The 25,961-nt window shown below is 40.6% G+C and overlaps 1 protein-coding gene across 10 annotated transcripts in view; it reads right to left on the bottom strand.

The window, feature by feature from the left end:
• Window positions 1-24,737, bottom strand: part of SLC4A7 (solute carrier family 4 member 7) — a 119,106-nt gene extending 94,369 nt beyond the window's left edge. For 3 of the 10 annotated variants that reach the window (XM_082346458.1, XM_082346461.1, XM_082346462.1), the window contains exon 1: window positions 20,206-24,734. In XM_082346458.1, coding sequence (XP_082202584.1) covers window positions 20,206-20,253 — 48 coding nt within the window. In that variant the 5' untranslated portion in view covers window positions 20,254-24,734. Of the gene's footprint in view, window positions 1-20,205 lie in introns of all 10 variants that reach the window. The other 7 variants (XM_082346456.1, XM_082346457.1, XM_082346450.1 and 4 more) reach the window with 5 other exon arrangements.
• Between the last annotated feature and the right edge of the window lie 1,224 nt (window positions 24,738-25,961).

The raw sequence follows: 25,961 nt of genomic DNA, 5'->3' as shown, positions 1-25,961 counted from the left end.
AAGATGGAGCAGACAAAATGGGCAGGACCTTTCAGGACCTAGGTAAGTTTCAGACTCATTCTGAGAGCAATGGGCTTTAAACCGGGGAGGTCTCTCTAGCAAGGTAACAGTGTAGAGAATTATAATAAAGACTCTCTCCTTTGGCCAAACTTTAACTAGGATCCTCTGAGCCAACCTCCAGCTTCCCTTTCTGTCCCTGTAGAATCCAGCGTGAGCAAGAACCTTGCTAAGTCAGTTTGGCGAAAATCCTTCATCGTTGGTATCTTATCACCCTGTCCTGCCTTCAGCAACTCTGCTGAGTTGTTCTAACAAAAACCCGCCTCCCTCTGATGTTTCCTCTTAGCAATTTTCCATCCACTGCCCCCTACCCCTGCTTCTTGGATATAAATGGCCACTTGTCCTTGTTAAGGGTTGAGTCCCATATCTCTCCCCGACTGCTGTGGTCCCTACACCCACCACGACAGCCTCCCTTAAAAAGTCTGCTTTACCATTCTTTAACAAGGGTCACTGAATAATTTTTTCCTTAAGAGAATATTTTTTCTTTAACACTGGAAGCCAGCTAGAAGGGTGCTGCATTATTCCAGACAATAGCAAATACGGTGGTCAAAGGAAATGTGGAGAGAAACAGACTTAACTAGAGACAGTTAGGATGCTGAGTCCACTGGATTTGGTGTTTGGGTAGAGGGAGAGAAAAGTCATAGATAATGCTCACATTTTCAAATCTGAGTAACCAAACAGAAAGTGGTACCCATTCACTGAGATAAGAAATGCAGAAAGAAGGGAAGGTTTGATAAGTTGTAAAACATGTTAAGTCTCAGCTGAGTTATCCAAGTGGAAATAGCAGTGGATGGGAGCTCCCTTCTGGCATCTTCTACTGATTCTGTTTAGAAAGTAGCAGCATTTCCTAGGATTGAGGGGTGACAGGATACAGTCTGAAGAGAGCAGGGAATGATCAACGTACCCACTGCAGAGAATAAGAGAGAATTAGAAAGACAGGGGAGTATTTTCTATCTCTGAGGAACCAGAGAGAAACCTGAATGGAGAGGGGTACCAACCTATAAGGCTGCGTAACAATTTTTCCACTTGTGTTGAGCAATCTCAGCACAGTTAGATTGATCAAGAATTAGGGAGGGGGCTTCCCTGGTGGCACAGTGGTTGAGAATCTGCCTGCCAATGCAGGGGACACGGGATCGAGCCCTGGTCTGGGAAGATCCCACATGTCGCGGAGCAACTAGGCCCGTGAGCCACAATTACTGAGCCTGCGCATCTGGAGCCTGTGCTCCGCAACAAGAGAGGCCGCGACAGTGAGAGGCCCGCGCACCGCAATGAAGAGTGGCCCCCGCTCGCCGCAACTAGAGAAAGCCCTCGCACAGAAACGAAGATCCAACACAGCTAAAAATTAATTAATTAATTAATTAATTAAAAAAAAAAAAAAGAATTAGGGATTTACCAGCATATTTAATACTAATAGACATGATGGTATTCTCTCTCTCAAACAAGACAGAGGCTGGATATGGGCCGTGCATTCTAAACTGGATAGGGCCGTGGAGGCAGTGGACCAAAAAAAGCGGGGGATGGGGGTAGTATGTGACTCAAGAGCCTCAAAGTTCAAAGAATAAGAATTATGGGATTAGTAGAGTAAGAGAAGAAAGCTAAAAAAAAAAGAAGCTTGTGGTTAGACTCAAATATCTAAATTTAGGAATTCACTTATACAGGAGGAGCTCCAGAAGTTAAGGCCCTACGGCCATGAGCATTGCAGAATGGAAGTAAGGGCCCTGGCAGATGAGAAAAATCAATAAACTGATATGGGTCACCTCATTGGCACTCTCAAATTACCTAAGACAATAACAGGCCTTAGCCTAGGGAACCTACGGGAAGACTGTGAGTCAGGTGTCAACATTTCCAACAGCTGAGTACACTTTAGTAGATAACAGGGAAGAAAGATACAGGGTGCTACGGCTACATAGCATAAGCCTCAAAAGTTCAACAGATATGCCAAGGTAATAAAAACATACTTTTAATCAGTTCTCTCAGCAGGAAGAGGGAAAACACTGGCTAAATAAATACCAACAACGAAAACCATCACCTTTTAACTTTTAGAAGGACATAGGCTATATCCACTACATATATCCACTACAAACATTCCCATTCATATTAAGAAAAAGACAGGATTGAGCACAAAATAAAAGGTATTCTATGTTTGCTTTGTGAGCATTTTCCACAATATTAAGGTGGATATTAAGGGCACTTACTGTACCAGCTTGAGGGCCAGACAGCCTGGGTGTGAACTCTGATTCCTCGATTCACCAGCTGAGTGAACGTGCACAGAGGCCTCATCTTCCTGAGACTCATTTTCCTCATTTGTACAATAGGAACTTTACACTATCACATGTGACTGACAGGGTTATGTTCTAACACTACTCACAGCACATGAGTAAATATTCAGTTAAACTATTATCAATAAATAAAAAAAATTAAAAATTAAAAAAACAAACTATTAGCAATATCAGAAATATGAACATCACTCTAATTTATAATAAAAATTGAAAATTATATAAAATCAATTACTTTACAAAGTGACTAATACTATTAGATATCTCTACACAAATGCTATTTTTTAAACCATAAGTATGTTTTCTTTTTTTTAATAAATTTATTATTTTTTTTATATTTATTTTTGGCTGCATTGGGTCTTCGTTGCTGCGCGTGGGCTTTCTCTAGTTGCAGCAAGCGGGGGCTACTCTTCGTTGAGGTGTGCGGACTTCTCACTGCAGTGCCCTCTCTTGTTGCGGAGCATGGGCTCTAGTCGCAAGGGCTTCAGTAGTTGTGGCACTCAGGCTCAGTAGTTGTGGCTCGCGGGCTTAGTTGCTCTGCAGCATGTGGGATCTTCCCGGACCAGGGCTCAAAACCGTGTCCCCTGCATTGGCAGGCGGACTCTTAACCACTGTGCCACCAGGTAAGTCCTGATGCTATTTTTTAATGTTTATACTTTACAAATACATATCCTGCGAAGTAAATGAACTTTCATAAAGTACATCTTTATGAAATGTCTGTCTCAGTTTCTCATGCAGCATTTGGCAGCAGTGAATGCTTCCATGTAAAGAATAAGAAATGTAATGACTACTGTTCACGGTGGGGCAAGTCTGGGTGAGGGACTGCAAACATGGCAGTTAAGAGCACAGAAAGGAAAAGTAAGGAAAACCATCAACTTAACAATTTTATTTTTAAAAGCCCTGACAAGTATCGAATGAATGCCCTTCAAAAAAAGATTCTGGAAGAAAAAACTAGGTAACAGCTTAGGTGTTTAAATGAAATATATATGGGCCACAGATTCTAACTACATATGAAAGAAAGTGCAAACAGTGGAAAGAGGGGAAATAAAGGGTGGGGGGGAGAATAAGCAACGAAGAACCCTCAAAGTTCAAAGAATGAGAATGATGGGAATATACTGGTTATCAAATCACATTAATGACCCTGTAAATTAGAAACGGGCACAAATTCTTATCATAGTTTCATTGTCAACTTCTGTAACAGTCATCAAAAACTTACACATTGATTAGCCTTGAAAACTTCTTAAAGGGACTCATTTCTAGAATGGCCTATGTAATTTAGAGGACTTCTGGTAAGATGAGAGGCATGCCTAAACACACTCTTCAAAAGCCTAAACTTCAATTATGTGAAAATGGTTTTCACTACAACCATCTTCACATTAAAAACAAAACACACAGGTATTGAAAACACATAGCAATTAAAAGCCATTGCTATGGTGCTAAAAATGATGATGATACAGTTGGCAGTCTCCGAAAAAGATGACTGACCATTTTATCCAATCCCCAAAAAATAATTTAACTCTTTTAGAGATAATCATTTGACTGATTTGTGTGAGAAATGGCTATAAGAGGATAACTTCAGATACTTAAAAATACTTTTATTACAAAAATATTACACACTCTAAAAATTTTGAAAACTAAAACATAATAATCTGTCTACCTTCAAATTCCACCTCCAAGAGATCGTCAATATTTACTTTTGACCTACTTCAGTATTCAATATTAATAATAATTATTGAATATACACACAAAAAGTTAAATCATACAGGAACATATTCTGCTTTTTTCACTTTCAGATACTTAATCTGCAAATATACTGAGTCTTATATTATAGTTCAGTCTCTAAGGAATATCCAATACAATAAACAATACCTGTCTTCTTTCAAGCCTCTTCTAATTCAATGTGACGAAGCATTCCACGCTTCTCATCTTGCCTCTTAAAAAATCTCAAAGCACTTAAACTGTACTAATAGAGTACAGATTCAACAGTAAAGGCAAGATCTCTACAGCATCTTCCATATAGGTCCTTTCCAAAGGATAATCTCATTAAAAATATTGCAGTATTTCAGGTACTTCTGGGTCAAACTGACTAAACAAAGTCTTTCTAATTACAAATATTATAAATTTTTTTTTGCTCACGAGCCTAAAGAATTAGTTGATGAGAGTTTGAAAATGAACAGAAATCTGTTGACAGTTCTTCCTTTTCATTACACTTCATTTATTATACATGGAACCAGTAAGCTACTATTAATGAAATATGAAGTTAAATTCTCCAATATAAAAACTGCTGATGTAGCATTAATTTATAAGTCAAATAACAGCGTCTAATTTAAATACTTACTTGCATATGTTAAACTTTTAAATGAAAAAAGTGTTAATATTATTCCTAAATGAATGCAATCAAATGTTAATTTATAGAAAGGGATTTAAAAAAAATTTTTTTAATAGCAACCCCTGGGAATACATTTTACATCACAACCAGTACGCATATGTCTGTTTACATGTCTGCGTATGCATATATAAAACAAAAGTTCCACAAAACAATATTTGCCCTTACTATTGCAATGTACTGTTATTTTCTACTCCTGTTTCTTTTCTTTTTTAATGCTTGTGATAATCCACTAGTTGTTTCTGCAACCACTAACAAGTCACAACCTGCAGTTTGGAAAACAGTGAGACAATTCAGAGACAATGAATACGCGGGATAACCCGCCCTAAATTTTACATGGTCCCCAACTTCAAATGGTTCAACTTAACAATTTTTCCACTTTATCATGGTACTAAACCAATACACATCTGGTAGAAATCGTACTTCCATTTTTGAATTTTGATCTTTTCCCAGGCTAGCAATACATGGGATGACCCTCTCTGGTAAGGCTGGGCGGCCACAGCTCCCACTCAGCCACGTAATCCTGAAGGTAAACAAGCAAACCAACACACTTTCAACCATTCTGTACCCAGACAACCATTCCACTTTTCACCTTCAGTACAGTATTCAATAAATTACATGAGATATTTTTCAATGCTTTATCATAAATGAGGCTTTGAGACAGATAACTGTGCCCAGCTATAGACTAATGTTAAGTGTCCTGAGCACATCTCAGGTAGGCTAAGCTCTGCTGTCCTGTAGGTTAAATGTGTTAAAAGCATTTTCAATTTAGGATATTTTGAACTTACGAAGGGTTTATCGAAACATAACCCCACTGTAAGTTGAGAAAGATCTGTACTTTAAAAGCTGGACAAGCACAGGCTCATCAGGGTTTTAACTCCACGGCTACTTTGAAAAGTGGAGGACAAGCTGAAGAGGAGCAAGTTAAAGCTGTACTTCTCAACCCACACAGTAAGTAAAACATTCTCACTAAAGACCCTAGACCTGCACTCTGTAAACCACAGGTCAAGTTTATTTACTTCAGACAACAAACTAAGATAAAAGCTGTGACACTACAGTGCTTCAAGGCATTTAAACAGTAATTGGCCCCTACCCACAGGCCCAACCAAAGTTAGCCTACCAATGCTCCTTTATTAAGGTATATAGACCATTCTCTTCAGGCTGCTTGGAAAATGTTATCATTTTGGCTTTCTACAAAAATTTTCTCAATGAACATGATTTACTCCTCCATCAGATACCTCTCTCTGCCTATTCTAGACACAGGGAGATGAAGCAATCCCCGATGATCTGAAATTCACTGCCACCAAACTGTCATCTCAGACTGCCCCTATTTGAAGTTCACAACCATAAGGGGAGAAGCACCGGCACTGCAAGTGTAAAACAATCCCTCATGGCTAATCCACTCAATATTCAGCACTTAACCTTTTAAACCCATTTATTGCTAAATCAATGCAATAATAAGAATGCAAAGAATAAGAATGGCTATTTTCAGCCCTTGCAAAATAAGTTAACATATAAAAACTGAGTAGATGCAATTATGTAAAACAGGCAACTGGTAATTTTCAACTGTGATCTGAAATGATGAAACTTAATCTAAAATTCTTTCCCTCACCCCCCTTTACCACCTTATCGCCCACCCCTCCTCATACCTCCAATGTGAATTCTAAATTTGGGGGAGGTCATACCTTGCTGTGAGATCATTATGTTAAAATACTATGTTTTGGTTTCTAATCAATAAAATTACTTTTATTTATTTATATCTTACTCTATCAAAACTGTCTTTAAAAATGATTTGAAGTAGCTTGAAAAATGTAGGTAAGAAAACATCAACCTCAGAAAAGTACAGTTAACTTAATTAAGTCCACACTGACATCCTTAAAACAAACTGCCTTACTTTAAAACTCCCATGAGAAATCACATGTTCGTAAAACAGAATGAAAACTTGACTATTTTAACTCAATAAAATTCAATGTTACATAGTTAATCTGAAAATTCCTAAGTGTCTCTATGTTGTTTAATTATCCAATGATTCAAATAAACATATAATCACATATATAAAATGACTGTGTGTATACATTTATATGTATGTATGTGTGTATGTATACGCAAAACAAAATTCAGAATATTCACTTTATCCAATAAAATACATTCTTGTTACTTCAGATTACAGAAAAAATAATATAAATGACAATTAAATTTAAGAAGAAACTATGAACTCTTTATAAAGTATAATTTATTATCATGCCTCAGCAGAATAACTAGGAACTATCTTATACCTACTCTGCCAAGCAGTGTGCGAAACTCTTTTGCATTGTAATACCCTGCAGACTAAATTCTGATATCCTAACAAGAAAATACAGTAAAATCTCATCAAGACAGTATTAAGCTATCTAGCAACCCCAGCAATCTACAACAAGCCAAGAATTAGAAGACCATCCATCGTAGGTGGTAAAATTTGTGCCAGAGTGACATAACAGAAAACCCTTCCCCCATCCCATTTAATAACTACAAGATTTCATTTGTTATCTATAACAAATCTATAGTAGATAAGAAATTCAGTGACAAAAGAAAATAATTAAAACAAGATAAGATTAAAAATACCCACAAGCCTAAAGCTAGTCAATGATCAGTAGTCTATTTTTAAAAGGAGAGACATATATCACATTTTAAATGTTTTGTCAAATGGTTAACATTATTTAAAGAAAAATAACTATATTATGCTTTAAACTTCTAAACACTTTGTCAAAATATAATTATATTCTTTTAAATTTGAGGTGTAAGGCAATAACCCATTATCTAACCTGTGAGATAAGAGACCAATAAATATATATATTGGTCTCTGTCCCTGGTTCCTGGCACAGAACTCCTAAAGCCCTTGTAATTTCCTAAGTAATACAGCACTAAGAACATCTTTTGTTCTAGTATTTGGTCTTTGACCCCAGTTCCTGACACAGGGCTCCTAAATCCCTTGGAGTTTCCTGGGTGACAGCAGTGTCTTGTTCTAATGAGGTGACTGGGTGGGCTCCTGGATGGGGGCGGTCACCAGAAAGACTAAGCCATGACGAGAAGCTTGAAACTTTTAGCCCCAGACCCCATTCTCCAGAGAGGGGAGGGGACTGGAGAAGGATTTAATGACTGTCATGCCTACATGATGAAGCCTCCATAAAAATCCCACAAGTGAGGCATTTGGAGAGCTTCTGGGTTCCTGAACACATGGAGGAAGTGGGAGAGTGGCTTCCCAGAGACGGCACCTCCCATATACCTGGCCCTGTGTATCTCTTTCATCTGGATGTTCATCTGTATCCTTTATCACACCCTTTTATAGTAAGTTGGCAAATGGTAAGTAAACTTTTCCTGAGTTCTGTGAGCCACTCTAGCAAACTAATCAACTCCAAGGAGGGAGTCACGGAAACCTCTGATTTATAGCTGATGACTCAGATGCCCAGGGGGCCATCAGGACTTGCAAGTGGCATCGAAGGGGTGGGGGCGGGGGGCAGGCAGCCTTGTGAGACTGAGCCCATGGGACCTGACACCATCTCCAGAAGGAGAGTGTCAAAACTGAGTGAGATTACAGGACACTCAGCCGCTGTCACAGAACTGCTTGGTGTGGGAACAACCCGCACACATCTGATGTCAGAACTGCTGCAAGGGTGGTAGTAGCATGAGCATAGACGAGAAGCACAGGAGGAAAACCAAGTGTTTCCTAATACATAGTCCCTCCGCACAGAGCTAATCAGAATCTCTCAATGCTAGGGTTTAAGGGGAGTTGACTTTCTATTTTCTATCTATTTCTTCAATCAATATGTACACTAACTCTTTTAGAATTCTGTTACATGAGATAATTTATAAGAACACAGGATGATATTCATAACAAGTTTCCAAGGTCACAGTTAGCATTTTATACAGTATATTCTTTTCCTTAATCATGAAAAAGCCCTATAAGTATTATAATATCAATTTTACAGATGAGAAAAATGAGATTCAAAGATGGTAGTGGCCCAAGGCCACCTGGTGGCAGATTAGGGATACGGAACCCAGGTGTGTCTGAAACCCAAGCATGTAGCTGTTACACCAGGGACTAAAGTTAAGCTACTTCTAAATTTTACCTTGTTTTGAAAAAGAGGTTTTGGGCTTGTGGTTATTTAGTAAATTTCCTATTACTGAATAAAAATAGCTCAATAAAATAAAATGAAAGACCAAATGAAGGCCAATTTTTAGTCTGAATGAATCCCTTATTACAAGTTGGCCAGACATAAACAGGCTCCTAACAGAACCTTATCCTGAGGATACTGCTAATGGCACGTGCAAAAATGGAAAAGGAAGTTCCTCCTGAACATATTATGAGGTCATCTGGGAACAATTAAAGGAAAACAGAAAAAAGCACAGAATACTGAAGGATGCTGAGTCAGTGCACTGGTTACTTACAGCACCTGCACAGGCAGTGATGAGTGGACTGCAAAGTTAGGGAGGCAGAGTCCAGGAAGGAAGAGGGTCCACAAACCTCAAAGGTATAAAATTAAAAGCAGATGAACAAAAAAGTTCTATTATGTAAGTAATCATTCTAAAGAATTAATAAAAACAGCACAATTTTAAACCAATATATATAACAGCTGACATCATATCTGGGATTTGAGATCCCTTTTCTTGCCATTGGCTATAATCATATATTTTGAAAGTCACTGATTTTCATGAAGAAACTATTATAGAAGTATTAATATATAAGTAAAATACCTACTGTTTTCCAACAATCAATAGAAATGTATTTCAAACTTGTGAAAATATCTTAAGAGTCATAAAATTTTCATTTTAATGATGCTTAATGCTCACTTGCCTAAAATCCTAGCTCAGGTTAAAAAAAATGTTAAGTACTCTTACTTTGGGATCAATCCAAACCATTTATTCAATATTCCCCCTCAACAGAACCAAGGAAAGGAACATTCTATTCTCTTCTACTGGCAGTTATATCAAGCAAAGTAGAAGCCTTTCTCTTAACCACAAATAAAAGTTATATAATTTATTAAGTTACTGATTAAACAATTAACTAGAAATATATTCAACTTCAAGTCTATGAGTTCATGGTATTATCCTAGCATTCATTCATTGAACAAATATTCACTGAATACCTTCTACGTTTGAAAACCTAGAACAGACCTAGCTGAGAACTGAGTAATGATCCAGAAAAATTCTATCCCAGCCCTCAGAGAACCTGGAGGCAAAGGGGCAAATTTCATTAAAATATTTAACTTCTGTAATATTAGCAACTAATTCACAAAAGTTATCGTAAGAAAGCTTTTAAATATAGAAGAAAACTACAGTTATCTGAGGCAAATAGAGCTTTCAACTATCACACCAGTAAAATCACCTAGTATGCTTAATGTTAAGGTACTGACAAACAGGGATCTCTCATTACTCCAGACTAACGAGAGATGGAAGACGAGGAGTAAGCAGTGGTCTGGCACCAACCATGAGTTCAAATCTCAGGTTAGCCTCTTACTAACCGTATGGCCTGGGAAATTTCAGAAACCCTCTCTGCCTATGAGTTCACATCTGCAACAGGAATAGTAAGTGATTTAAAGATGCCTAAAAAAATGCATGGCTCAAAGCAGGCTTTCTGTAAAAAGTCAGTTTCCAGTTCTTCACCAACTTAGCCACAGCAAGGTTAAAACCAAATATCTTAGATAAGTGACGCGCATCCATGTGAGAAAAATGACATCCTTCACCGCCAGTGCTGCGATTGAAGGAAGAGTGAGCAGTCTTCAGTGGGGTTTCACTGTTTCATCTGAGGTGCTGTAGTCTCAGAATATCACTGAGGTTTACACTCAAATGGAAATATAAAAACACCCTCAGGAGAGGGAAAAAAATGATCATCACTCTTTTCCAAATTACTGGCTTCTAAAAACTGGCTAAGTGGAAATCATTTCTTTAGTTTTACGTGTAACTAATTTTTTAAAGTGTAGGGCTAGACGTTTCACATGGATTACACAGAACAGGAGGAACCCACAGTTACAGGGCGTCTTCCCAGAGCAATGCCATGCTGCACAGCCCAGAGAAGCCAGTCAGCAAGGCAGACGCTGCCTTCCGGAGCAGACACAGGACAGCAATGCGAGTGGGGCCCCTGCAACTGTGCCACAGTACTCTCAACAAATGTAATTAACCTGGATAATTTTTTTAATGTATATGATCCTCAATCGAAGGGAAGTATAAAAATCATAAAGGAAAACAAAGTTTAAAGACATATATATAACCAGGCAGTTACTTCCTTACACCTAAGGCACTTTCATTTATAACAGCATCACCCTCAGTCTCTTCCCACATCCTACCTTCCACTGACTCCTCACTAATCTAAATCCCTGGATAGAAAGAAGTTGAAAGGGAGAGAAGGATCAGGACATCGGTAACATGCAAACTTAAAATTTCCAAAGGAATCGAGCATTCATTATCATAATTAGGCATGTAGTATCTGATTTTACTGATAGACATGTATTGTTATATGGCACCTTTAGAACATGAAAAATTACGTAGTTCATAATATACTACACTATATCGACAGCTATACAATTCTCTTTCATGAAATAGCTGGATAAATATGTCAACCCATGACATAAAACAATATAAGAAATCATCCTATTTTACTGAATATGTTTGCATGGTTCAAAAATCAAAACTATATTGAAAGGTATACAGTGTGTCCCCTGCATATGAACGAGTGCCGTTCTGAGAGCACATTCGTAAGTCCAATTTGTTCGTAAGTCCAACAAAGTTAGCCTAGGTACCCACCTAATACAATCAGCTGTATAGTACTGTACTGTAATAGGTTTATCATACTTTTCACACAAATAATATATAAAAAACAAACAAACACAAAAAATAAAAACATTTTTAATCTTACAGTCCAGTACCTTGAAAAGTACAATAGTACAGTGCAACAGCTGGCATACAGGGGCTGGCATCAAGTGAACAGGCAAGAAGAGTTACTGACTGGAGGAGGGAGAGGAGGTGGGAGATGGTAGAGCTGAAGGATCGTCAGCAATAGGAGACGGAGGGCAAGCTGCAATTTCACTCACGCCTGACGTTGATGGCACAGGTTCTGGTTCCTTGCTGGATTCAATTCTATCTACCCTCTTGAAAAAACAATCCAGTGATGTCTGGGTAGTAGCTCTTTTTTTTTCACCATAGATGATACGGTAGCACTGGATTGCCTTCTGAATGGGTGCTGCAACCTTCATGTACCATTCCACTTTCGGGTCCTGTGCCTCAAAAACTAACAGTGCCTCTTCAAATAAAGAAAATCCCCTTGCCATTTCCTGCATCGTGAATCTCTTCGGTTCTTCAGTTACTTCTTCTTCCTCTTGTCTCTCTCCGTCCTTTCTCTGGGCCTCCAATTCCAGGCACTTCTTAGCAGTACCAGCTACATCACTGCTGCTTTTACACGTGCTTCCAGACATCCTGGGCTTGAAATAAAGATACTGTACTACTGTACTCTATACAGTACTGTACAGTAAAGTACACAAAAGTACAACCACTTGTAGAGAATGCACACACATGACAATGTACGCCGGACACGTGAACTAACTTACATGATTGGACATGCACGTTCACATCTTTGAAAGTTCCTACGTAGGGGACTTACTGTACACTGAAGTTTTGTTCCCACTCTTGTCTCAAGTCCTGTTCCCTCATACTCTCAATGGCAATCGTTTTTATTAGTCTTTTGACAATATTTCCAGGGTATTTATACAAATACTACTACAAATATACATTCTTATTACTCCCCTTAGAGAAAAGGCATGAAATAGTATCTTCTGACCCACACCTTGATTTTTTTAAATCAATATATCCCAGAGATCTCTCCACATCAGTACAAAGAGATCTTCCTCATTCCTTTTTCATAGCTGTAGCAACCTACGGTGTGGATATACCATAATTTATTCATCCAGTGCCCTATCATGTTGCTTCCAAAGTATCTTCTTAAGTGATACATTTTTCAAATCTCTGTTACTGTAACAAAGTGAATTATAAATACCATAGGATTTGCTTTCTTAGACCTATAATAACACAACATATTAGTGACCTACTTTTTGTCGGGGGGGCGGGGAGGGGGCGCCACACGGCATGCGGGGTTTTAGTTCCCAGACCAGGAATCGAACCTGTGTCCCCTGCCGTGGAAGCACAGAGCCCTAACTACCTGACCGCCAGGGAATTCCCAGTGACCTACTGTTCAGATTTTGTAAGAACCATCAGAAATTTCTACCCCACATGGCTGCATTCTCTCCCCATCAAAGCTGAATGTCTTTCTCAGAGCCTTTAATTGTGCATTGTGAATCTCCCAAAAGTATAGCACGTGACATTTACCGAACTTAATTTGGCTACAGAATGGTTCTTTTGCAAAACCTTCTACAGGTGTATAGTATTTTGCAAAACTTTAGCGAATACTGGGGTGAATTTAATAATTACTGTCATCTATGAAGTGAGAGAGTGGCATGGACATATATACACTACCAAATGTAAAATAGATAGCTAGTGGGAAGCAGTCGCATAGCACAGGGAGATCAGCTCAGCTTGGTGCTTTGTGTCTACCTAGAGGGGTGGGATAGGGAGGGTGGGAGGGAGATGCAAGAGGGAGGAGACATGGGGATATATGTATATGTATAGCTGATTCACTTTGTTATACAGAAGAAACTAACACACCATTGTAAAGCAATTATACTCCAATAAAGATGTTAAAAAAAAAAAAGGGCATGTAACAGAATTCTGGTCAGTAAAACATATGGGGAAGTCTGTCAAGTGGCTTTTGGGAAAGGTTTCCTTATTCCTAAAAAAAGTTACACAAGATAGGGTCTCTGCTGTCTCTGGATAATGTTGCTTTAGAATGTGATCGAAATGCTACAGCCACCTTGTGAACATGAGGAGAGCCAGTCTAAGACCAAAGCCTCCCCACTAAATGGCACAGTAGAGTAATGGATGGAATATGAGTTCTTAATGAAATCAATTATCACTGAATTGTTACCAAGTCTGTATTCTCATCATGTGAGATAACAAGATGGTAAATTTCTTTTTGTTAAATCACTTGGAGTTGAAGTTATGTAACTTATAGCCAAATACAACCTAATAATAGAATTATATTTATATTTTTGTATTACTTTTTAATTAAAAAAAAGTTCTTATCAGTCAGTGACTGCCAAAAAAATAATAATAACTATTGTCATCTAGTTAAGCAAAATATAAGACTATGAACTTTCAAGGAAGGCACAAAACCAAACTGAGCTAATTTTTAGACTAGGCCTTAGCTGTTTTCTGAATTATAAACCCCTTCGAGATCTGAATGTAAAGCTATTTGACCCTCTCCTAGATAATGCATATAAACTTAAAATTTTTCAGTTTCTGGGGATTCACGGACCCGTGAGGCCCTTCCACAGTCCCCATGGGCATATCTATTTTAGAAGCAATTTTAAACAGACAGTGCTATATTATCTATGGCACCATCAATACCCAACTCTAGGACAGAACTCAGAGCACTTTTCATGCAAAGCAGAAAATTCGCCATGAGGTGTTCCTTGGTGCAAAGTGAATAAAGCATACTCAAAGGGATCATATATAACAATTAATGATATCAGGCAAAGTAAATTCTATTAAATAACTGTGGGAACTTTTACAAGGGGTTGTGGTCTGATTTTTACACAGGTGTCTCTTATTTTAAATAAATAAATTAGGTTCTTACAGGATTAAGAAAGTTGGCCTTTAATTCATCTTATACAATGTGTAATCTTATCTGGGATTTTAAAAACGCAATGCATTTTACATTAGACAGTAGTATCTACTAGAAATATAACTGCAGCAAATTTGAACATGACTGTGTAAATGCCCAGGAGAAACAAAAAAAAATTCTGTGCGTTTTAAATGCAGATCAAAGAATCCCCAAGCATGATTACAGTCATGCTATAATGATTAGGAGAGAAGAGGTATTAAATTGAAAAGGTGATACATGCAGGGCCACCACATTTGGTTTTGAGGGTGATACAGAAGAGCATTCGGAGGAGAGAACCAGTAGGGGCTGAAGCCCAGCCCAGGCTCCTCTCATCAAGCCTGATGCTAAAGTTGCATCTGTCATAATTCAGACAAACACAGCCCTGTAATACCCTCTTCCCTCCCTTTCCTGACACTTCGTCCCCCCAGAACCCCACCCACCCATGGCAAATATTAAAAAGTGCTAAAATTTTGAAAAGGAAAGATGTTTTCTAGATCAAGATAATATCCCAGTGGCCAAAGTATAGTACAATGGGAACTTCTAATTTAAATTCTTATCAAAAATGTGTTTCTTAAAGACTTATTTTAACAGAAACATCTCCAATACTACCATGGAACTCAATGGGAAGAGTCTACTATACATAAATTTGCTTTATTCCTTTTTTGTTGTTGTTGAATATATCAATTCCTAAAGTGAGAGGAGTTCTGTGTAAGTATTGTCAGTATTTTTCCAGAATAAAGAGTAGTATTAGGCTGAAAATATTCTGTATATAAGAGAACAGGCACCAAGCACAAAAGCACCAAGTGTTAATTATATGTTATGGGAAATTATGAGAAAAAGATTTTTTTTTTAATTTTTTTTTATTATTATTTTTTTTATTTATTTTATTTATTTATTTATGACTGTGTTGAGTCTTCGTTTCTGTGCGAGGGCTTTCTCTAGTTGCGGCAAGTGGGGACCACTCCTCATCGCGGTGCGCGGGCCTCTCACCATCGCGGCCTCTCTTGTTGCGGAGCACAGGCTCACAGGTTCCAGACGCGCAGGCTCAGTAATTGTGGCTCACGGGCCCAGTTGCTCCGTGGCATGTGGGATCTTCCCAGACCAGGGCTCGAACCCGTGTCCCCTGCATTGGCAGGCAGATTCTCAACCACTGCGCCACCAGGGAAGCCCGAGAAAAAGATTTTGAGTATCATCTTGTCCCTTCTCATGCTCTACATGAGTATAGGCATCTTGCACATGTGAATCCGTTTTCAAAGATATATCCATTTCCCAAGTGTCTGATGAGAGATGATATACAACTCAACAGCTCTCCAAATCGAGCAATCTGACAAAAAGAAGCAATGCAGTCCTAGAATCCGGAGAGAAGACGATTCTATACTGCCTGACATGGGAAAAGAATGAGAACCAAATGATACCAGTCAACATAACACTCTCTACAAAGAAAAAGAAAGGATATTAAAAATATTAGTGCATCTTTTCTATTTTGTTATGAAAGGTGGATTGTTTCACCCTTCACTGTGATACTTACTGTGCCCCCCCCAAAAAAACTGCTCTAAATAAACTTATTAAAATTCAAACTATGGCTAAAGAAAAATTAAAATACTTAAAAATAACCTCTTTGGAGGAAATCTGAAAATATGCTTAAAATAGCCAAACTAGAACCTTTCTACACTGGCATATCAGCTCCAGATAAATATGCAAATCTATAGCATAATCTCATTATCTTCCTAAATCAAGCACTGAAAAAGTGTTTGGCCACTCTCATCTCACAGCAGTCACTGAAAAGCATTCAGCCCATGGAAGCAAAGAGTCAGTACTTTAGGAATCCAGGACTACTCCAGTCTGCTGGCCCTCTGCCCTCAGGAAGACTGTCAGCAGCAGCATCACCAAACACCATCGTAACACTATGCCAACCACAGACCCCTTCATGGTTTATTATCATTATACAGCTGACCCTTTAACAATGAAGGTCCACTTATATGTGGATTTTTTTTCAACAAACACGTACCACATCTTACACGGTCCACAGGTGGTTGAATCTGTGGATGTGGAACTGCAGATACAGAGGATTTTCCACTGCATGGAGGGTCAGAACCCCTAACTTCTGTGTTGTTCAAGGGTCAACTGCAATTACAAATAATCCTAAAAGTCTCCCCAAGTTGTAAAATTCAATGAGTACTACTCAACAAAATACATAAAGTTGTCTGCTAACAAAAACAGAGGCAAACTTCATTTTAAGTTAGAACCTTGGAATAGCTACCTGCTTTGTACAGGAATCAAAAATTCTCTTGTTCAAAAGGAGGCTAAAAAAGAGGAGGAGGTAGCTAACTGAACCTTTACATATATAAACACTTATCTTTATTACTGATACATGCTTATTGCAAAATTGGAAATAATGTATGCAAAAAAAGTAGTAACTATAGAAGAATCCTTAATCAATAAGAGAAAACTATAACAAAAGCCACACTGAATAATCTATAATATTAACCCTATGAATCACCTGTATGCTCCTTGATATAAATGGCCCATTTTGTGAGTTGCAGATACTATCTACTTTAAGATCACATTTGCAGCAAAATACAGTAAGAAAGAAAGGGAAGGAAAGAGGAAGAAAAACCCATTACAGGATGTTGACAAGTATAAGTGCCAAGGTTTTAGCACACCACATACCACTAAAATAACATACCAGGTTCCTCCAACACCAGGTTACTTTGGCTTTCGATTTTAACCTACCCAATTAACAGGAGTTTAGTGTAACAAAACACTCTATTTTCATATCTTAAGTTCTCTTAGAAGAAAACCTGTGTACTTCCCCAGCTCAGTTACCAAATAAACCAATTCTTCAATCCAACTCAACTGTCCCACAGTTTCAGTTGGACTGATGACAGATTTGCTATTGTTCCCTTTATTACATCTCCACAGATCGTGGCCCAGAGATACCAACTATAAGGCCAAAAGGGAACTAAAATCCTTATAATGTGCCTGGGGTGCTTAATATCTCTAGAGCTAACCATACCTAGTCAGAGAGCTCCCCAAAGAGAATGCATACTTAAAGACCTACCAAAAAACCTTCTACTGCCAATCACCACTGAATTCATACCAGGTTGTTAATATCTTTCATTTCTACTAACAACTACTTTTCTAAAAGTATTTCTAACTCATGAAAATGTTTTAACTAGCACTCACAAGTGGAATTAGCAGGAATGCAAATGCTATCACTGTATTCACTACACATGCCAAAATAAACTCAATGAGGTTAGGATTCTGCCTACCTTGTCTGCTTATATCCCCAGTGCCTGCCACCTAGGAGATACTTAATAGATAGTGGTAAAATGAATGAAATTACGTAACAATTATTAACAGAATCCTGTTAAATCATATAGTGCTTAAAAGTAGAACATTTCCTAAAACCTGGGAACCTTCTAAACAGTGCTATTTGTTGTAACAGGATTTAATCTATACCAGAAAATAAGAATGACAGTTCAAATCAGTTCTCAGGGAGGCCCAGGATAATGAGTTTTTGTACAAAGCAAACAAAAGTTGCATTTTTTTCTATAAGATAAATGCCTTTCCTCAAAACCATAATCAATGAAAATTACAGAATTTTAAGAGCAGAAGAAACCTTAGAGCCTGATTTATGAAACAGATAGGCTCCAGTTTCAGAGTAATATAAACTGCCACCAATTTATTCAAAAATTTTTGCATAATTACATACCTAAGATAGCATTTTAGGACTAATAATTGTATTCTACTTTTTTTTTACTATGCTAAGCAGTTGGCTAGGAGTTAGAGAAGTTATGACTGATGAATACCATAATCTTCCACTTTTATGACGTGCATTTACCAGTGGAAAATCAGTGAGGAAAGAGTTAATTTTGTCAACGCAAATAGTTCCTCTTCCCAGTTTTCAAGTAATAGTGTTCTCTACTTCTTAAACCAACGGTTCTCCTGTTCTCTCATTCTATTTTTAGACTGTATGATCGCTTATCATATTTGATTTATATTATCAGTTTGTATATGGTTACTGTAGCCAAGTCTTATCTTCCCAAGATTTAGAAGGTATACCCTTCCAAAGTGCTCCCCTGCCATGCCATTAATAACAGTGTTTGATAATCCCTTTGTCATTTGTCTCCTTCATTTGAGCAGAGCTGGTTCTGTCTTGTTGGATACTTCAGAATGGGTTCTAAGTAGTGTTATCACAATGAATGAATGAATGATTTGGAAAGCAATGGCATTATCAGAGGCCTCCTTTGCTAGCTAAGGAGGCAATATTTGAGAACACATCATAGTTTCTCTCCAGCTTTATGTAAACGCTGAGGCTCTTTACTGTTCTGAATTGAAAGTTTGCAAATAGTAAATTTAAGAACAGCCAAGTGTATCTGATACATAGTATCAGAGAAGGTGCTAAGAAATACATCTAAAACACAGTTTATTCAAAGGCCACACAAAGAATTACAGAAGATCCTTAGGACGAACGAGCTTCCAGGATTCCATTACCATCAGTACGAGTGATCTTCCCAAAAACCACTGCTAAACGACTTCACTGTCTGGAGACTAACTTTTTCTCCATGTTTTGAGAATTTATAGGTGAACATGTTTAAATGATGAATGGCTACTCTCCAGGCCCTTACAATAACCTCTAAAAGGAAGGGGGGAGCGGGGGCGGGGGGGGGGGGGGGAATAAGTGTAATTCTTGAATAAAAATACGTGAAAAGCAATTTTCCTGTTAGTTGTGAAAGACTGGAAGTTTTTCACTGCAACCTTCCCTCCTTTCCTGGTCACCAAGTAAGAGCTGGAAGCAGGAAAATTTCTAACACCTCTGTGCCCTTAGAGTCACGAACTATGAAGGGAGGAAAGAATCACAACCGTGGGGACCTATGCATCCTATACGAAAGCAGGAAGTCAGTTTCTTGAGCGTAGGCCGCCCGTCCGGCATCCCAAACGCGAATGCCGACCTTTTGAAAGCCCACCCCCACTCCCATCTCACCCTGAAGCCACCCCCAGCCTCAGCGGAAAACGCGCTTTTGCTAGGCTGCTGAAAAGAGCAGCGCGCAGGGTCAGAACACCTTCCACTTTGCACTTGGCCTGCGGCAGGAGGACACTCGGGTTCTCGCCAAGAGAGGAGGAGGCTGGCCGGGCAGAGTCGGCAGCGAGACGCAGCCTTGGCCGCCAACGCAGGCGGCTCGTCCACGCGGCCGGAGAAGTCCCGGAACAAAGCGCGCGGCAGGCGGGTGGGGAGACAGGGAACACGGGGAAGATTTAACCGGCTCCTCACCACGGCCTGTGGCTTAGCCAGGTGGGGCCACGCTCCTCCTCACAGGAAGAAGATGGGTTTATCGAGGGTCTGACCTCAAGTCCAGCGCCAAGGCCACTGGAACCGAGACCTGGCGGGGAGAACGCCGGGAAGGAGAGGCGAGCCCCGCGGAGACGAGGAGGCGCCTGTCCGGCTGTTGACCGGCCGAGCCCGCGGGCTGCCGGGCCCCCGGATGCCAAGACCCCGGGACGCGGCAGCCTGGATGCCGGCGGCGCGCTGCCGGCCCCCCACATCGGCCTCCTTGGCGCCGCGCAGCCCGCCCCCAGCTCCGGGCGGTCACACAAAGGGGCTGCCCCGGCGCGCCGGCCGCCTGCGGTGGGGGGGCCCGACCCGGGACCTGCGGCCGGCCCGCCGCGCCCCAGCCTTTGTCCGCCGAGCCCCGCGCCCGCCTGCCGAGGAGCCCCGCCGCCCGCACCCTTCTCGTTACCCGGGTGAGAAGCGGTCTCATCTGCTCTCCGGCCCCGTCCGCCTCCATGGTCGGCCGTCCAGCCCGCGGCGGCCGATCCGCTGCTGCCCCGCACGGTCCGCCCGCCGCCGCCGCCGCGGCCGAGAGCCGGACGCGCGAGGAGAAACGAACGTGCGCTCGCGGGCGAGGCACTCGCGTGGGGAGAGCCGTGAGCGAGAGACTGGGGCGCGTGCGCGGCGACCGCGAAGCTGCCTCTCGCGGGCGCTCGAGGCCGCAGCGTGGAACGTGGAGCGAGCACTGAGCTGGAGAGAGGCCGAGGCGGGGAGGAGGGCGCCACGGAGGCCCGGGGGCGGGGCCAGGCCGTGCCGCGAGGAGGCCCCGCCCACAGCCCGCCCCCGGCTGGCCGGGGGCCTCCCAGGCAAGTCCGGGCCCGGCGGCCAGGCAGCCCAGAGGTGGAGCGGGAGGGTGCGAGGAAGACGGGCGTCCTAGCCCCTCGGAGGCCTTCGGGGTTCCACACTCATCTCGGCGCCACGCCACCTCCTCAGGAGGCCCGCCCCTCTGTAAAATCTTAAGTGACCGAAACTAAGCGTGTAGCTCGTTTTCCTAGTCCGAGGGGGGCTGGGGGTCACCACGGCGCCTACCTCCTAACCACGTTCCTCGTGGCAGGAGGGAAGAAGGTCGCTGCCCATTACAGGGGCGCTCACGGGAACCCCAAAGGAACTAACGGGTCGTTAGGAGTGCTGCAAGGTTTTTTTCTCTGTTCTGTTGGCACGAACCCCAACTCGGGGCCAGTGAAACAGAGAGCACTCCTGGCCAGGTGTCCTCGTGTGCTTGCGCCCCTGACCGGCACCACTGCGGCACCCACACCCGAGTCCACCCTCTGGGGCACCCCCCCCCCCCATATCCACAGCTCTAACTGCACATGGTGACGGTGCCTGCCACACAGGGTCATTGAAGGATCAAGTGAATTTCTATCCTTAAACGTACCTGAAACATAGCATGCTTATTAGAGGCATTATTGTTTACTGGATTGTCTTGCGTGTTTAAAAAAGAGAACAAAAAGATTAGCTGGGAAGAGCTAAATCAGTGCTATGGAAGGAAACTTTATATTCCAGCAAGTCTGGAGCGCTTACCCTATCCATCTCAAAATAGATATTAGTAAAGCCCTTTGTCAGAAATAGTTAAATATGCTGGATGACTCCTTCCTGGTTTGGGTCTTAGTCCCCTTTTTTTCTAAATTTCCCAGACAGTTACTTCTAGGTGGGCACCCATTATTCACTTACTGTATAAAGAGCAGATGTGCTACCGTTTAAAGAAGCCTACAATTAGACACTGTACATTAAGGCAAACATGCTGCATCTCTAATCCTCACAACACCACAATATGTTTTCTGTTATCCCCATTTTACAGATGAAGAAGCTGAGCTTCAGATAGGTAACTGGTTTTAAATCCTAGTTAATGGAACTGCTCTATTGCACCATTCTAATGATTCGTTAAAGAAAGTTGTACAGCAACAAGGAAAAGGGATGAAAAGATGAAACAAGAATGAAAAGGAAAGAATATGGAGAAAGAGAGGAACTGGAATTTAAAAAAAAAAAGAGCCTCCTAAAGTTGTTTAAGGCTTCAATCACTTTTACCCATACCATCACAAGGTAAATATGATTTATATTGAAGAATTAGTTCTGGGGTCTCTTAAAATGCAGCCTCCCTACCAAAAAACTAATTAGTGTACACAGAACATCTTCTATTCCCTTTCTCTGCTTCATTTTTGTATACAGCAGTTATTCTTTTATAACATTCTATATATTTATGCTTCATTATGTTTATCATCTGTATACACACACACACACACACACACACTGATGTAACAAAATTATTTTAAAGGCAAGACAAGAAAAATTTAACATGCACTTTTTTCTGCCATCTGAGCCACTACCCTCTCCCCTTTTGTGTGTATTGTGCATCTGCATTACACATTAATTAGATCCCCTTGGAAGACACAGGAATGCCTACTAGCCAAAAAAAAAAAAAAAAAGGCAATATCCTCCTGGCACCAGCAAGGTAATTCCTTAGGAGATAATATTCCTTTCTCAATCCTGTAAGGGGTCACAATGACCCACTATCACCTTGTTGGACTATGTAAACTGTCAATATGTTATTTTGATATATAACCGTTTGTCTCAAAAACTTACATAGCTGTGCTTTGACCTCTAATGGGCAGATCAGTCCTCAGAGCTTTCTGAAAGACTATCTCCTGGGTTATAACCCTCAGGTTGGCTCGAATAAAATTGTCCATTTCTTTCTTAGATTGACTATCAATTAATTTTTAAATTATCGATTAATTTTAACATTAAACACAGATTAATGTGTGCTCCAGGCTTTCCTGGTGGCACAGCGGTTAAGAATCCACCTTCCAGTGCAGGGGACACGGGTTTGAGCCCTAGTCCGGGAAGATCCCACATGCCGCGGAGCAACTGGGCCCGTGCACCACAACTACTGAGCCTGTGCTTAGAGCCTGCGAGCCACAACTACTGAGCCCGAGTGCCACAACTACTGAGGCCCGCACACCTAGAACCCGTGCTCTGCAACAAGAGAAGCCACCCAATGAGAAGCCCGCGCACCGCAACCAAGAGTAGCCCCCGCTCACTGCAGCTAGAGAAAATCCCGTGCGCAGCAACAAAGACCCAACACAGCCAAAAATAAATAAATAAATAAATTAATTAATTATTTTAAAAAATGTGTGCTCCATGTAAGCTTCATGCAAACAGTAATTTTTTGCCTGTTTCATTTTCCTGTTATATTCCCAGCATGCCTAGAAGAGTGGTTGGCCTTTGTAAGCTTTCACTACCTGTGTTAATTGAATGAATTTGGGAGGTGGGGAAGGGGGGAGGCAAACATCCTTTAAGACCTAGGAGCATCCTGGGAGAAATCTGAGGATGTGGCCAAAGTAGTGACAGGAGCAAAGTAGGAACATATACCCTTGGTGCCAGAGTTGAAAGAGCTAAGTAGGCAACTTCAAGAAGGGCTTAAAAATATATGTTAGGAGACCATGCTAGAAAATGAGTTTCTCTTAATCCAACTTGTGAAAAGAAAAAAATAAGCCCTTAGTTTATTTAGTCCACAATTATTTTTTGAGTGACCTCTCTGTTGCCATGTACTTTTTCCACTCCTCAGTTCATCCCACCTGCTGGAAAAATAGTGTAGTAAAGGTCTGAATTATAGAATTGATTACTCTCAATTGCCCGCTTAATTCGTATTCAGCCAGAGTTCATCCCGAGGTGATGGTTGCAGCAAGTAAAGAAGATAATGTGTTAAAATTGCTTTCATGTAAATGGTGATGGCTATAAAATGTTCAAAGTTTCTGAAAGGCAAATTGTTCTCTCAGTATTTTAAATACTCATCCAAAATGTAGCACGGGGAAACATTTGCTAACCAAAGGTGAATCTGAACCTAAATTCATCACTCACAATGAACTTGTAGCACCTAAAATTAATGACATTTAGCTATATCCCAGATTTAGTACACTTCCTGGGTTTCTGGAACAGTAGGTAATACTAGCAGGGACTTGGATACAACCCCTTGGCAAGATCTTCATCCTGAGGTGCGAATAATCTTCCCACCAACAGCTCTCTATGAGCCAGAACATATTTTTTAAAGAAAAATAGCAGTTTCTCTGTCATTTTGAAAAGCTTGGAACCATCCTTCAGCAGAGGATCCTTTGACAATTCTTTATCTCTTCATTGCCTCTTCTTGGTGCTAGCTGAAATTTAAATGTTCCCAATCATCTGATTCTATAAGGAAAACTAAAATCCTTGGAATAATGTTTACAATAACATCAGAGCAGCCTCAGTGGGGAAAAGACAAAAGGAAAATAGTTGAAAAAATTGTTCCTCTTATTTCTGCAGGCTAGGCCTACAGATAAGCTAAAACAAGACAAAAAACCAGACCTGATCTCGTGGAGTTCTGAGTGGAAACTGATATAGAAACAAATGCCAACAATGCAATGTGTACACTCTAATGTGGGAATCTCAATGAAGGAGAGTGGGATGACTTTTGCTAGAGGTAGAAGGGGCAGGGGACTGTCAGCTGTGAGAAAAGGATGCATATGAAGGTGTCTGAAAAAGCTACAGAGATACAATAGATTTAAACTGAGTCATGAATGATAATGGCATAACTTCATCAAATAAGCATGGGGAGAAGAAGGGCATTACAGGCAGAAGCAACAACAAAATCAATGGCATCACCTGAAAAGGCAGGGTAGCCCAATGGCGAAGCATCCCCCTCTCTGGAGGCAAACTGCATGGGGCTGATTCCCTTTGTGCTAGTGGTTGTGTCTGTAGGCAAGTCACCCACCTTGCCAGCCTTCTTTTTAGAACCCCTCTGGACACTGTAATTGGGGTAATAGTGGCACTGTCATGGGTGTTCCATGAGAGCATAAGGCACAGCACCTAACAGACAAGAAACACTCATTACACATTCGTTATGATTATCTGTTTGGGAAACCATGAGGTGGGAAAAAGGTGGGCTTAAGCTCATGCTAGAGGAAGGGCCTTATTCACCAGGCCCCTGAGGAGCTTACATTCCCATTAGAGTGTAATTCCTATTACACTCCTCAGGGGCAGAGACCACACCTGTCTTGTCACTGGGGACACCCTGGAGTACCTGGCACATGGTGAGTACATAAAAAATATGGAATGAATGAGTGAACAGCACTAAGGAAATGGGACTTTTTACTACATGCAGTTACAGACCCACCATCAGAGGGCATTAAGGAGGGAAATGGTATATTACAGACCATATAAAAGGATGGAAAGGAGAGATGCTAAGAGCAAGGAGATTGGTTCAAACTGCACTGCTCAACATGGTGGTTATTGAGCCCTCGAAATATGGCACATATTAATTGAGATGTGCTGCAAGCTTAAAAGATTTGACACACACGAGAAGAGTGGAATCTTGTTATTCATATTGATTACATGTTGAAATGAAAATATTTTGGATATGTTGGGTTAAATAAACATTAAAATTAATTTCCCCTATGTCTTTTGACCTTTTTAAATGTGGCTACTAGAAAATTTTAAATTACATATGTGGCTCACATTATATTTCTATTGGATGGCCCTGGGTTACAAAGCACGGGCTAAGGCAACGACAAAGGAAATAGAAAATGTAAGTCTGATATAAGAGATAGTTTGGAAGTAAAATTGATAGAACATAGTGACTCCTTAGGTCTAGAAGCTGCAGGAGGAACAACCAAAGATGATCCATGTCCATGAACAGGTTGAATTTGATGTCCTCAGGATAAACATGTCTGGAACTGAAAACTGAGCTGGATGTATATAGTCTGTGAAACTTATCTGTCTCCACTGAAGCACTAAATCCCTAGGCCAGTATCCTCCCAGACACTCTGGAGCCTATTATTACTCGAAGAGTTAAGCAGAGAGAGAGAGAAGGATACAGATCACTAAGATCAATGTAAATGTGACAGGAAATCTATGTGTACACATAGAGTTCACCTACGATTTAACACCACGATCACCACCATTCCTCTTCCTTGATAGAGACACTTCCCCTTCAAGACTTAAAAAGCATTTTAAGTGAGAAAATATTTGCAAATGATACATCTGGTAATGGACTGTTATCCGAAATATGTAAAGAACTCTTAAAACTCAACAATAAAAAAATACACACCCAATTAAAAAATGGGCCAAAGACTTTAACAGACAGCTTACCAAAGAAAACATAGAGATGGCAGTTAAGCATATGAAAATATGCTCAAC

The sequence above is a fragment of the Balaenoptera borealis genome (genome assembly GCF_965194805.1).
Source record: "Balaenoptera borealis genome assembly, chromosome: 12".
Lineage (NCBI taxonomy): Eukaryota > Metazoa > Chordata > Mammalia > Artiodactyla > Balaenopteridae > Balaenoptera > Balaenoptera borealis.
Note: the sequence above shows the minus strand (reverse complement) of the source record. Positions and strands in the feature narration are given on the sequence as shown.